The sequence below is a fragment of the Lepisosteus oculatus genome, chromosome 2 (assembly GCF_040954835.1).
Source record: "Lepisosteus oculatus isolate fLepOcu1 chromosome 2, fLepOcu1.hap2, whole genome shotgun sequence".
NCBI lineage: Eukaryota > Metazoa > Chordata > Actinopteri > Semionotiformes > Lepisosteidae > Lepisosteus > Lepisosteus oculatus.
Genome location: NC_090697.1, coordinates 511926 through 527701, shown reverse-complemented (window position 1 = coordinate 527701; position 15776 = coordinate 511926). Strand labels below are relative to the sequence as shown.

Genomic DNA, 15776 nt, shown 5'->3' with positions numbered 1-15776 from the left:
CTCATCTCCAAAAAGACATCCACTTTGGTTTACTGTCTTTTTACTTCCAAAGGATGTAATTGTTTATAATAGTTTCTGAATTTGATTAACTTCACAGACGGGTCCAAAAAAATGACAGCAGTACATCAAGATGTTTAACCTCAGATAATAATTAAAATTTTGATGTAGAAGGAATCTTTCAGGGTTAGCAAATACTTGTACTTGGATTGTGACTGAAAATGTTTGAATGGTCAAATTAGGTTGATGTTACCAGCGAAGTACCACAGTGATCTCTAGTAGGAGCACAATGCTCCCTGATTTCTATCATTTGTACACATTCTGGACTAGTTAGTAAAGTAGTCACATTTGCACAATACCATAATAAGAGGATTGGCAAACACAGTAGAGACAGAAAAATAGACTAGAAAATAATTAGAATTCAAGTATATACTAATTGGGAAATGCTGAGATAGAAGAGGGAATTTATGTTGAAATACAATTTGCATTCTCTAGACAATATAATTAAACTTTAAAACACAAAATGTTTGTATATATACAGAAATCACAATATTTAAAGTGAGAAATGTACTGGTCGATTTCATTTAGAATATTGTATAAACAATGAATTTTCTATATATACAGTACTTTCCATAACTCAGTGAAATGCCTGTGGTATGCGCCCCCAGGTTAAAAATGCCAGATGACCCTGGAAATGGATTGTATGCACTGACAAACTGGGAATTAAAAATTGAATAATTAAAAATTATGTAAATGTTTCATCTGTAATTTACTTAATCGGTTTCAGAAAGCTTGAGATGGGTTTTCATATTTTCTATTTGAATAAAATTAGTTTATGTGTCAAATACACAGCCTACTGTATGTACTTAGCTACATCGATACAGCACGCTAATAGTTGAGTGGACTACTAAATACTGTACATGCCATTGTATAGGAATGCGTTCTATGAGCCTAGGTGACCAACTGTATTAAAAAAAGTGATCTTTAGCAAATAGGGAGGTAGGAGGATGTTCGTGACTGCCAATCTTGTAAGCACAGGAAAGCATGATAGATAACAGAAAAATATTTAAGGACTGTTCTAGGTTAATTACTTTGAGAAAAAATACAACGAACACCTCTGTGTGTTTCGCTCCTGTGCGCATAAAATAAACTTCTTTTAACTTCTGAGATGGACTCCTGACTGTCTTTTAAGGGGAAATGGGGAAAAAATTATCCAACAGCGCCATATTTGCCAACAGAATAATTGATTGAAAACGAATACCTCGCAAGTATAATGTCATGTTTGAACGGAACAGATGCCATGAGTACTGACACCGGCTCTGATAGATCACGCACACCTGTTAAAAATGAGGAGGATTATGCATCGGCCACCGACATTAGCTCTGCTGCTGAACCTGACACAGACAGCATTGCTAGTGTTAACAAGCATTCCAAAATGGCTACAAGATGGTACGATCCAAATTATCCAAGTGCTCAGTGCTGTTTTTATTATATGTGTGTGTGAGTGCGTGTGCACGCGTGCTCATGTTGGTCATTGAGATGTTCTGTGGTTTCTGCGAGAAGATGTCTTGTAGGTGGTATTTGAATGCTTTGGTTTGATCAGGGGTGGTACTTTGTTCAAAACCCTGAGAACCACTGCCTTACACTGACAGCTATAGGAACTGAACTGTTTAAATCTTGAACAGAGAGGGGAGCTCACTCAAAGGCAGTGATGAAATCAACCTGTGGACGTCTTCAGAATAAACCATGAAAAACAAACAAGAGGAAACACAAACATCTGGAAACGATGTGAAAGTTCATTTTACAACAGGAGAATATTAAGGGTTGAGTGGGTAAGATATCCAACAGTTCTGTTAAAGCCGATACCCTGGTTTCTTTCAAGAAATGTCTGGAGAAGATCATTGCATCATCCATCCAACCATTTACTAACCACTTCTTTAAATTCAGGTCGCGAGAGAGCTTGCTCAATCCTGGCAAGCAACGTGCAAAAGGGAGGGTACACCCTGGATGGGACACCAGTCTTTCACAGAGCAGAATAAACAGACGCTTACACCTAGGGCTAGTGTTTCCTGAAGCTAATTAACCTACTACTACTGTATGTCATTGGATTGTGGGAGGAAACCAAAGCACCCAGAGAAAGCCCACAAGGACATGAACATACAAACTCTGCAGAAAAAGCACCACAGATTCGGAATTGAACTCAGGACCCGTGTGCTGCTGGACAGCAATGCTTATCCCTGCACCACCATGCTGCTGTGATTCGGTTAGTTACCTATTAACTACCAAATAGGCTACATGGGCCAAATGGCCTCCTCTGGATTGTAACGTAAACATACAGTATGTTTTCTCTGAACTGTTTTTCATATTATTTCTAACACTTTATTAAAGTAATCTCTGATCTCCCAGAATGTATGTAAGTTTTGTGCGAGTCTTGTTTTATGAAGTATTCTTGTAAGATTTCCCTCATTATGTGAAATCTGCAGATTACAAGATTACTCAAACATTTTAACAAATATAATATACATTGTTTCTATAACTAACTGCATGGGTGCAATTAAGATCTCTAAAACACAGAGAGCCATGTGCTTGTATTTTATACTAAGATTACACTATTTTATACTTAAAGTAATATGAAAAACTCTATCACTAAAGTATTTATATGCATGAACAATCTTTGCTAATAACCATACTAAGTACCACAACAATCAATCATTAGTACTGGGTCAGTTCATCCTGTGTTATTGACACCCAGTAATGTTTTCTTAATGTACTACCAGTTATAAATATATGACTAGTTATAAATCGAATTTATAGGCAGGAAGTTTTTACTTCAATATTTAAAGCTTCTGAGTAATGTTCTACACATTTAGTAAGTCTTTTCATGCTGCTCATTTTTAATTGGCACTCTGCTAAACCAATTTCCAAAACCAAAGAACGATTTTTCATCATGACTATTAGCATATTCTCCTCAAGGTTGATGAGGGGCTACATTAATCTGTAAGCCAGGTGGTTATGTGATCACCTGCTCTAGCTCACAGGTTTTCATTTTCTTAAAGGTATAATGCAACAATGTAGTAAATGTCTCACTATTGTGCAGTCACCTCCGAAGTTTATGTGATATACTGTAATGCAGCTTCGTCCAGAGAGCTGTGGTGATTTATCACTGGGGAGAAATGGCAACACAGTTCTCTAATGTCTGTTATTTACAATCTATTAAACTAAAAGGTTTCAAAAATTGTTTTCATCTCCCAACAGTAAATTGTGTAATTACCCCCCAAAAAATTCAGTGATATAGGGAATAATCCTCCATCCACTGCACATTTTAAATCTCGACTACCAACAAAGGCTGTACAAGTACTATTACATTGTACTAAAACAATGTAATTAATGTACTACAACAAATATAAACTAGCTCTGTTTAATGATCAATGCGGTATTTTTGCAAAATATATAAACTGATTGTGTCAGTGAAGATTATCAGGGCAGCTTCCAAAACTTTTTTGTTAACCAATATTTTCTTAACATTTCATTTGATGCTTAAAGGGATAAAAATATCCCCTTAAGCATCACCTATTATTTTTTTCACTTTTTATTATCCACTGTAAAGAAGGGAAGAGGAGTAGAAAACAATTGGAGGTAATTAATTCATCACAGACTGTACATAATTATGAAACAGTAGAAAGTTATAAAGCGACACTGAACAGAGAGAAGGGAGAAGAATGACACTCACTTGTCACAATTGGTGGCAATCTGTTGCAAACATGCTTAATTAAATTAACATTCCCTTATATGCCAGCAGCCATATCACTCTGCAACTCACAACTGGCAACCCACTGAAGCTAAGCTGCTGCTGGAAGAGGTGTTAGTGGGGCCAGCAGGGGGCGCTCACCCTGCAGTCCATATGGGTCCTAATACCCCACTGTGGTAATGGGGACACTGTACTGTAAACAGGTGCTGTTCTTTGGATGAGACATAAAACTGGGGTCCTGACTCTCTGTGGTGTCCCAGGGTGTTTCTCGAAAAGAGTAGGGGTATAACCCCTGGCCTGGCCAAATTTCCCACTGGCTTCATTACTCTGCTCTCCTCCCCACTGATAGCTGATGTGTGATGAGCGTTCTGGCGCACTAGGGCTGCCGTCGCATCTTCCAGGTGGATGCTGCACATTGGTGGTGGAGGTGGAGAGTCCCCATTACCTGTAAAGCGCTTTGAGTGGAGTGTCCAGAAAAGCGCTATATAAGTATTAGCAATTATTATTATTATTATTAAACTAAAGAAGGTAAAAAAATCTAATAGATTAACCCTGGGTGTAGTCAGGAAAAAAGGAAGCGGACCCAGCAATTGGAAAGGGCATTGTGGAACAACAACACTTCAAAAAGACAACAGCGGGCCCCTTTACGTTAAGAAAACAGATTCTGTTTTTTTACATATATTATTCCCCTTACAAGAAATTTCCCTGGACATGTAACATGCAAGCAGAATTAAGTGTGATATGGTAGTGTAGAATACTGTGCTGCACCAGAGCAGCTGGACAGGAGACTTAAGAACAGGCCAGCAGATAAGCAATACATACAGAGGCATACCTGCACACTTGTCAGTGTGGTGTACTGGTAAGCTTTGATTACCAGGTAATTGGCTTCTATATCTATTAACCCAAGGATCATGTACTTCCACCATCTCCTCTTCAGTATTGCCAGTAAATTTTCTTCTCCTAGCCAGGAAACAAAAAACAAACAAACAAACATTAGATATTTATATTAATTTTCCTTTATTATTTTAACATGAGAACATTTCAGGTTTAACCCTTTGCTGTTAATTCACTTCCAACCTAAACACATCTTGTTTACACATAATCTAGAAAAAGAAAAAAGAAAAAAAACAATGCAGTGACTACAGATGATAATTGGATCATCACAATATAAACTTCTGTACTGCAAAGAACAAATCTACATCTTCTTTGAAAAGCTTGTTAATGTCCTGTGCTTTATTTGCATTAAAACATTATAAACCATAAAACAAGTACATGGAAAAGTGAACTGAACACTTTTATGTGTTGATCCTATTGATCAACAGCTCTAAACTTTTGCTCATGTTAGCCACAAACATTCTTAGCTCATCCTTGCTGCTGTACAGGAACAATCAACTAAACTGCTGCTGAATCAGCACATTGCAGTGTACTCCATTGAAGCAGGAGTTCATCAGTCTTAGCTACAAGCAGATCCAAGAGCATTTCCTATATTTCATACTGTTTAGATTTTGTGCTGCACAAATCTCAGATTGAATCAGGGGTAATACCACACTGTACCTGTACAACTGGTAGAGCAATGTGGTCAAGTGCAACACAGATTTGCTCAGTATAAATGTAGGCTTGCCATTTTTTATTCGAAGTTAGTCAATCCTAATCCTTCTATTTTGAGTCCTTTTGTGACAAATGGTACAAAAAAACTATGTCTAACTTATTGTTCTATTTTATCCGTGCCTTAATGATGATTCTAAGTATGAAACATGAGTGAATGTTTTCAATTACAATTTATGTTAAAATGAAGCCACCACACTCAAATCTTACAATAAATTATTTTTTCATTATTTTCAGTTACAAAACTGAAGGACAATACATTCCATGGTGACATTGAAAGATGATATAATACCACAAAATACAACTTTTTACTCAGAAACTCAAAGTGCTGCCCAATAGTACAATAAAGAATAAAAAAGAACAGTAAGTAAATTCTGTTAAGCTTATTTATACATCAAAAGATAAACTGAAAAGACAGATATGCACTCACAGGGATTTAGGCAGTGATTTCACAGTACACTGTGACTGTGTACACTAAATGGTCTATTGCCCACTGTGTTGAGCCTGTTCTTCTAGAGAATAAGAAGATTAAGATTTGGAGTGTACTCACAAAATAGTCTTTAAGATGAAGCCAGATCATTTAGTGTCTTGTACATGGCAAGAGAACTTTAAACTCTAGGGAGCCAGTACCATTTACAAAAGATTATGTCCTAATGTTAGCACAGTGGACCCAGTTCCCGAGTGTTGGGAAATACATGTTAAAAGAACAGCAAAAGTGTGTTAGTAACAATAAACACACATTTGACAGATGAAAATGAAATCTCATATTCATTCAGAGGAAATAATAATTAGTAGGATTGGTAATAAGAACAGGAATATGCAGTTGAGACACACATTTTCACATGAAAACCAAAGACAGTGCAGCATGCGCCTGCAGCCTACAACTTATCAATCACACAGATAAGAGGGGCACAGAAACAGCACAAGAGAAGCAGAACATCTGAGAGCCTCATTGAGAGAACACCCACCACTATTCCAGCAGTGGAAGCTGGGAGCTGCCTGTCTAGTTGTATTCATGTCTCAGCATGAGAACAGTGTGGACAGTGTGGACAGGAAGTAGGCAGAGAGCAGTCACCAAGGGGTCTGTTAACATCAACAAGGTATAATCCCGGAGGGAATTGATCTACCCTGAAAGGGAAGAGTAACCAAGGTTACTTGTTTACTTTCAGCTGGTTATCAATGCTGTAGGGGATTTTAAGTATTCCCAGAAGGGAACATGATGATCAGAAAAAAAAGTTATCTTCCAAACTCTGGAGGGCCATCAAGTATGAGAGAAGGAAAAGAATAAAAGTCTCCTAAAATATACTCAGGGTGAGCAAGAGATAAATTTACAAGGATTATATGAATTTATAAGGATTTATTTCAGTGCCCATGTACACTAACAGCAGAAAATTCTAAATAACATAGCACAGAAATAAAGAAAGAGATGACAGACGTGGAAAAGGAGCTAATTAAAAGCCTGATTAAACAGATAAGTCTTTAGATTTTAAAAAAAAACTGTTAAAAAAGTTTACATTTCTTAGATTGTCAGGGGTGAGTTCCACAGTTGTGGAGCAAGGCAGCAGAAAGCTGTTCTCCGAGACACTTGTTCCTATCAGCAGATTTTACTAAAGATGTGCCTCAGCAGAGCATAAAGCCCTGCTAAGTACAGTACATAGGGAGTAATGAGAGATGCTAAATATTGTGGGGATTAGACGTTTAGGGCTTAAAAATTTAAAAGTAAAAGTTTGTACTGGAGATGCTCAGTAATGGGGTGCTAGTGGACACTTGTCAGAATTGGGGTGATGTGGTCATGGAACCCTGAATGAATTTGAAGTCAAGCAGCTTAATCGTGAACCATTTGAACTTTGTTAAGGAAGTGCTTAGATAGACCAATTATGATGGTGAAAGTTTAGGCTTAGTTGCAGCCTCCTCCTGTTGGAGAATAAATTGGACACACCTGCCTTGACTGACTGATTTGCCTCCAGTGAAATGGAATTTCACAGGCAGAAAGGGGTTTATCTGATTGGCCCTGTAGATTACTGAACATTCCTCAGGAGCAGCAGGCAGAGAATATCTGCAGTCAGGTGCAGAGGCTGGGGGCAGTGTCTAATCTCCTGCAGTTCAGGGAGTGAGGAGGATAGATACTGTAGGGCTTTAGGGGCAAGGGAAAGGCGTTTGGCACGATCTGTTTCTGGTTAAAGCCCAGGAGTGAAGGGGGAGTCATTTAAAGACTTTCAAAGAGGATAAGGCTAGGGTTTTTTTATTTTTGGTGCACAATATGGGTTTTTGTAGTGTTTTTGGTAGTTTTGTAAAGGCTATGGTGGCCTGTAAGGTCATCATGTGTCGTTACTTTTGAGCACTTATGGTTTTTTAAGGGTGGTGATGGTTCGACTCCATTATCATCATACACCACTGATTCCTGCTCTTCATCCTGTTTCATAACCACTATTCCAGCTCTCAGTGCTTTTCCTGTCTTTGCAATGGTCTTCCCTGTTTTGTTTTATTTGCAAAGAAATTTGGACAGGCTTTAAACAAATTATCTTCACTCCCACACAGGTTAAGTTGCCTGACATTTATGCATTCTGCATATGTATGTCCGATTTCCCTGCATGTTCCACAAACATATTTTGTACAGGCTTCCACGTAATGACCCGACTCTCTACACCAAGCCTTGATTTTCACTGAAAACAGTCAACGAAGTAATATGCTTAAAACCACGTAACCATTTCTGTCTTCATATAATGAAACAGGTATTCTCCAAGCACAGGACCAAATGCTATCATCGTCCAAGACTTTCAGTGCATCACCTTTAACTAAACAAAACTTAAACAACCATGTAACTATCTTCTTTCATTACCAACTCAGAGGCATTGAGAGCTGGAATAGTGGTTATAGAACAGGATGAAGAAGGGGAATCAGTGGTGGGTGATGAAAGAGAGCACCGAGAATGAAGAGGATGTGGAGAGTTCAGGAGGTACTGAGGGGGAAGAGAATGTAGAGGAAAAGGATGACAATGACGTGCAAAGTGAGCTGGAATGGGTTTGATTGGTAACATTTCTCTCGATAGTCAGACATCTTTGGTGACTGATGGGGTTCAAATGGTATTTACAGTACATTGTGCAGTCTAAAAGATCGGCTGATCAGATTTAATCAGATTTCGAAAAAGATTTAACACCGAGTGGGAAAGTGAGGGAAGAAAGCTGGCAGAATAGTCAGAATGCAGAAATGGCAGTTTCTCCCAGGGAGTCAGAGACTCGTTTTTAGTCCTGCTGACTAGGTTTTAGGGCCATTTATTGCAGAAAGAAGGGTGGAGAGCTGTGCTTTGGGAGTGGAGAAAGAAAATGGGGAAAAAAGTTCCTGAATAGCAGATATTATTGTTTTAGTTTCCCTTAATCCTGTTTTAATAAGTATTATCAAAAAATGAGAAGCACTCTCTCGAAGTTAAGGGCAATGACTATATAATCATTTCGGAGTAATTTGAATGCTGATACTGTGTTGTTACAGGAGTGTGGGTTACCTTTAAAAACATTTTTTTATGAAGGTTCGGCCCATCAATTTAGTGGGTCAAACAAATCTGATGGTGTTGCTGTTTTAATTAAACATAAGCGGGTCAAGATACGTTGGTGTGGAAGCTGAATATTTTACTTCTTGAAGATGAGGAAGTGATGGGCAGGTTTAGGGAATGGCAGTCTTTGTACGGCTTCTTTGATACATGAGCAGAGTGGTGGGAGGAGGTGAAGGAGTGCACAGAATCTTTCTTCATCGAGATGGGGAGAGAGAAAAAGGAGAGGTTACAGAAAAAGGAGAGGTTGAAAAAGGACTGCAACAGAGATTACAGAAGTATTTTAAATTAATGGATTTATTATTGTTTTTAAGAAAATTGTTGGGGGGGAGGATTGATGTCAGGATTGAAGGGATGGGATGGTGATTTGAAGACTTGAAGACAAGCTGACTGTAAATGAGGATTTTTATTAGGTATTTTTAGGAAAGAAACAAGTGTCAGTTGAGTTGTTAGAAAAATGTGTGAATGTGATTCTAAAGAGTGTGAGGGCAGTTCAGTTTTGTCAAAGGATTTTTCCGTAGATGAGAAAACGTAAAGACTCTGGGGTTGGATGGTCTACACATTGAGTTTTATACGACCTTTTGGGATATTTTAGCATTGGATCTTTTAGCTGTTTTTAAAGAATTTGAGTTTTTAGATGGGCTACCAGATAGTTTTAGAACAGGGGTTGTTATTTTATTATTTAAAAAGAATGATCGCACAGACCTGTCTATTTGGAGACCCATCACTCTCTTGAATTGTGATTTTAAATTGTTTTCTAAGTGTCTAACACTTAGATTAAAATCTGTTTTGAGGGAAGTCATTCATCCAGATCAAGCCTATCGTGTGGCAGAAAAGAAGATCACGGACAGCCTGATACTGATCTGAGATACCATTTGTTATTCGAGAGAGAGGAATATTAGGCCAGCTGTTCTAAATTTGGATTTTGAGAAAGCTTATGACCGTGTCTCACAAGAGTATATGTTTAGAGCACTCCAAAAGATGGGGCTTTCATCGAGGTTTCTTGCTTTGGTAAGGTTATTATATGAGGAAATAGAAAGTAGGATAAGCGTTAACGGACTTATGTCAAAGGCAGTAAATGTAGTCCATCAGGGCTGTTCGTTATCTCCACTCCTTTTTTTATTGTATAGAACCACCGGCACAAGCGTTAAGAATGGAGAATGGGCTTGATAGCGTTAAGATCCCTGAGAGTGGGGATTTAGAGGTGAGAACTGCACTGTGCATGGATGATGTAAATGTTTTTGTACAGATTGTATTGGGGTTAAGAAAACTTTAGATGTAACAAATCAGTTCCATGGAGCATCAGGGGCTAAGCTGAATAAGAATAAATGTGAGTTAATGCAATTCAGAATCTGGTTTGAAGAGGAAGATGTGGGATTTATAGTTTGTAGAGATAAAATAAAGATTCTGGGATTAAAATTGGACAAAATTTAGATGGGAAACAGGAATTGGGAGGGGGTGTCGGGGAAGGTCTGAAGGAAGATAGGACTGTGGAGTTTGTGGAAATTGACTATGGAGGGTAAGGTTCTGGTAGTTTCAGCTGTACCCTTATTATTGTTTATTAGTGTTGTCGTCATGCTATTGGTTTTAAAGAGGGTTATTACTATTTTTTTGGAGGTCAAAATGGGAGAGTGTGAGGAAGTAGTTGTGGCAAAGAAGCTGGAGATGGGTGGGAAAGGGATGTCTGAGTTGTTTATTTTCCTAATGTAAAAGTATATAGTATATCAGTGCATCTGTCTTTAGCTGTGGGGAATAGGTATAAGGCATCCTTCTCATTTTCTTTGTGGCTTTTATTTGAAGACATTAAAAGTTTTGGAGATTCCTTTAACGGTACATGGTAGTCATATACCATAATAAAGACCTTTATGAAGAAACTGCATTTTGAAAATGTGGCACTGGATATGCTGATAGATTCAAGGAGATTGGAACTTGCTCTGCAGGGCAGGGAGCAAGTGTGTCTAATCCGTGGCCTTGTAGCTGAGGACTGCAACTAGCTTTGGAAAAGAGTTGGTCACCCTGACCTGTTGAACGGATACCGAGACATGCCCTGCCTTATTGTGCATGGGGTTTTACCAACAAGGGCTGTGATGCACTCCAGGGGCATGGGGAAGACATCAAGGTGCCCTGTGGATAGATGTGGACAAGAAGAAACCATCTGGCACTGTGGGGGTGCAAAAGAGGTGTGGACAATGGCCAGCAGCTGGATAAAATGTTTCCTGGACTGTGGCATAAGTGACCCTCAAGAAGTGCTCTACGGATATGGACTGGAGAAGCTAACAAAAATGGAAGAAAGCAGAGCCTGGCGGGTCATCTGTTGCCTAAGAGAAGCTCTATGGGAAGCCAGAAACATGCTGGTGTACAGAATGGAAAAAATCCCGCCTTTATTGGTTATGCAGAAGGCTTTGCACTATTTCAGGGACTACATTCTGATCCATTGGAGAAAATCTGAGGAGAGACAGACTGAGAGGTTTTGGAAGTAGGTATTATGGCCCAAGTATATTACTACCCAGTATTTTTGGTGAATTATGTTAACATAATTTATTAAACAAGCCCACCTACACATTAAGAGGCACAAACAAAAATATATTGTACTTTATTTCTGCCCCCTGCCCCCCCCTTTAAAAAACATTGATGTTAGATTTGCATTTTACAAAGATGTTGACTATTTTTTAATTTTTTTTAAATTGTTTGCACATTCAAATAATTTCAATAAACAGTTTTTTCAAGTATTTTTATTATTTTGATCAAGCCTATTGGTTTTGAAAATGATTACAAATAATAAAAATGGGATCAACTTTGTTTTTATTTTGACCCATCATTTCCTTTGTAAATGTATAATCTTTTGTAAAATATCGCACTGCCATACAACTTATTTTTGACACAGGGGAGGCATGTGGAAAATTTGACGGATCAAGGGAGGCACAGACACAGAAAGTTTGGGAACCCCTGCTTTACCAGTTTGATTCACCAGTCAGAGTGGGTCCATCGTACTGTGAGGGAATCTGCGCCAACATGAGCGGATTGAAGAAGCAGAAAGTTGGCAGAGTGTTCAACAAAGAATGGACTGCAAAGTACTTTTCAACAGAGGTTGGAACAAAGGCTTGTATGCTTAGACAGATAGATAAGACTGTATTGATCCCAAAGGGAAATTGAGTAAATTTAATTTGTAAGGAAAGTGTCACAGTGTTCAAAGAATACAATCTCAGTTGGCATTTTTCTACCAAACATGCTAACTATGCAATCTGTCATGCGAGGAATGGGCTAATAGACCTTTCAAACTAGCCATTTTACATTTTACATGAGCCATTTAGTTTACAGGCTCAGCAAAATGTATTTTTCCGACCTCCTACTATCCAAGAGGAAAGCACAAAGTGTATGACAGAAACTGTAGATATTCTTTGTCCAGAGAGCAAGAACAAATTTGACAAAATAAGTTTATCATGCAGAACAGTTACCCGTCGGGTTGAGGCAATTGGTGAAGACTTAGCATGTGAGTTAACTTGGCATCATTAACCTTGAACTAATAAGCCTATCTTGGATTCTAAACTTATATATAGCATAGGCTATCTGTAACAGCAGCCTGAAGTGGCCCACTATACAGTTTCAAAATTTTATGTGGCCCTTGGGACAAAAAAGTTTGCCCACCCCTGCTTCTAGGATCTCCTTCATAATGTGACAAAATGTCTGGGAGGACAAACAGGTTTCATCAGGAAAGAAGCTGAGACTGATACATCTCTCAATTTCAGGATTCTAGGCTCTCTGAGAGTGGTCTTAGGAGACTGTGAGGTGAAATGGTTCACCTTGTTCTTGCAGTAAGCTGGGGTGTGGCTGTCAGCACTCAAGACTCTCAGTTTGCAAGCAAGGTATTCGTTGTTCGTTAGTGAGAGGCGGAAATAGTCCACCATTGGTGGACAAATAAATACAGACTCAATACCCCAGCAGGTATGTTCGAGTTTGAACATCAATAGTCTCAGAGGGGAGAACTATAGTACTTCAGGCAGGGTCTCGTTACCACAAAACTGCTGGGTGTCCGATCCTGAAGGGGGCAGTCTCTGGGAGAGGGGTACAGACTTTAGGTGAAAGCTTTCGAGATCTAGCAGCAACAGGACTATCGGTGAGACCAACCCAGAATACAGGACACGGGAATGACAAAGCCCTCAAATTAGTTATTAATGAGTTGCAAACCTTCCTGCAGACAGAAAGAAAAAAAATAGGGGTCTGTCTGGGAGGCAAGCAACTGCTCCATTAAATTATGAACCACAGAAATCTTGAGATAATGAAGCCAATTTAGTATTTTAGAAAATACCTAAGTAAGGTATATAAGGTATCATATATTGTGATAAGATGGTAGGCATTTTCAAGATTGTGGTCCTGTTTCAACATCTTTCTTCAGAAAGGTGTGTAGAATGACCTTTCATACTCTGTCACTAGGATAGAGAGACTTGTGTTGTTCCATATCTGAAGTCGGGCAGATCGACAGGAGCGCATTGCACTAGTGGGAGAAGAATGAAACAAACAGCAAGACATACATTTAAGAGTTGAGATGCATTTTGGAAGCTAGGCTTTGTTGCAAAAAAAGGTATTTTTATTAAGGTACTGGTAAGCAGCTTATCTGTTTTGTTCAGTCAGTGATTCCAAATTCACTTTTTTCCTTTTCGTGTTTTTTTTTTGAGGAAACAAACATACCCTGCACAAAGGTTAAATGACCCATTGTGCTGGCAATCTTCCTGGGTGAAGCACATAAGAGACCAGCTCAGTGACAAGCACACGTAGGAGTTACAGTATGTAAGAACAGTACAGCATCAGAGAAGCAGAATAAAGGTTTTAATTAAGGTTTAAGAAAGACAACCTTGAAACATTCCCAACATGCTCTTCAAAAGACAACACAAGGTGAAAAGTAACAACTAACTTCCATCATGGGATTGATCGTGGAACTTTTCTACAACACCAACCAAATTCAGTCACCTACTTTGTCAAGCTGTTGAGAGTCTATGAGCATAGCTGCAGTCTTGTCACAGTTAAAAAACAAGTACAGATTAATTTTACACTGGAAAAAATCCAGAGAAACGATGATTATTTCATTCTGCTTTTGAGAGTGGAATTCCATTGAACATGTTGCAGTTCAGCCAATCAACACTGTTACAGCTCCCCACTCAATTGTTGTCACATTTTATCTTATTATCAAACACCAGTAAATTACAGAAAACACAGCGGCACTATCTGATTTAGTTTGCCAGTTGTAATGAGTGTCATCAGCAGAGCACGGGGAAGATAAAGTTTCCTTGATAAAAATAATGAACTTATTTAGATGTGGTATACATATAAAATTGAGAGAAAACAAATTCAACAGAAAGCAAATCATATTTATAAGTACAAAAGCACAAACTGTATGACAATTAGACAGAGGTTCTAATAAAAGTGATTTTTTTTGTTTAGACTTAAGAAGGTTTCAAGACCTTGCCTCTCGAAGAGGAGGAAGGGCATTACATAACAAAGAAGCAGCAACAGAAAAGCACAGTCATCAAAGGTCTGAGATTTAGTTCAATTTACAGTGAGCAAAGGATTGACCATATAAGGTACAGAGTCTTATAAGTCATTTACAAAATCCAATATTAAATTTTTTGGTAAATGTTTGAGCAACAGTGGATGATTTTCTGTATTAAAATCCAAACTATGATCGAGGAGAATAACAATACTTATAGCTTCCTAGTCTGATGTAACAAGCGTATCACTCACAGTCTGGATAATAATACTGTAACAATGTACAGTAATAGTACTTACATTTAAGTCTAAATGATAATGGCATTTTTATCACAGATACTGTATTACATTAGAATTAATTAACCAGATTTAGAAATTGATTCAAACAATCCATTCAATTTATTACACAGTTTATAAAAAGGCCAATTTATTTAGTATGATTTGTATTGTAAATAAATATTTATTTAGTGTAAATAAATAACTATTTTTTGATCATATAAAATATATTTTACATTTATTGATACATGATTATCTGACACACTGCAAAGCACTGGGGTCGAGAGGAAATATCAAGCTATAATTTGGCTATTATAATTTTTACTGTAGTAAAGTTTATTGAGCTTTCTGGATCTTTAGAGTCTGACTGGGATTCCTGGCTACATCAGATTAAATGTCAGTTGACAACCATCAGCAGACAGAAGATTTCCAAGATTTACAGTATGTTGTTATGAATTTGTAAGTGTGTAAGCATTTTAGAATAGTAACTTGTAGCTAAGGGAGACTAGGAAGGTAATAGAAAATAATTCTGGCAGCGTCCTTGCCGAATGGGATATCATTCTGCCAAGGCTAGAGATTGGTCCTTACCCACTGTCTTCTACAGCTGTAAGAGATAGCGCTTAAAACAAAGTAGGATATCCAGTGCTTACTTAGCATGCTACCATGTAGAATCCATCATGATTCCACTTCATGGCCCTTAGTTCAGATCAGAATTTCAAAGTGATTCCAGCACCAAACCAGACTTTCACACATTACTGATGGTTGTTGTGTTCATGTTTAACCTATAACTGTGGATTCTGCAATCTGTTTGCACCATTACTGATATTACTGGGGGAAACAGAAATACAGAATAAGTAAATATACCAGAAATACTCTTGGGTGTCCCAGGATGTCATTGTCATTTTGTTTAATAATAAACTGCATAAAGTCTTTTCTCATCTCCTTAAAATTTATAAGAAGCATTTTTATGATGTCTTTTGATTGAATTAATTGATTGTTAAATATGTATGTTTTTAACAAAGTCTGAGCAACTCATTAGATATCACAAGTCAGAAATAAAACTATTAAATTATTTTTCACTTAAGTACAAATGCTTTTAAATTAGAAAGGTGTGTTAATAATGGG

General features: G+C 37.9%; 1 protein-coding gene across 1 annotated transcript in view; it reads right to left on the bottom strand.

Moving 5' to 3' along the window:
* Window positions 1-15776, bottom strand: part of slc35f1 (solute carrier family 35 member F1) — a 153097-nt gene that overhangs the window by 51777 nt on the left and 85544 nt on the right. Inside the window, exon 3 of the mRNA XM_006626421.3 lies at window positions 4578-4705. Within this exon, the coding sequence (XP_006626484.1) occupies window positions 4578-4705 (128 nt within the window). The remainder of the gene's footprint in view (window positions 1-4577; window positions 4706-15776) is intronic.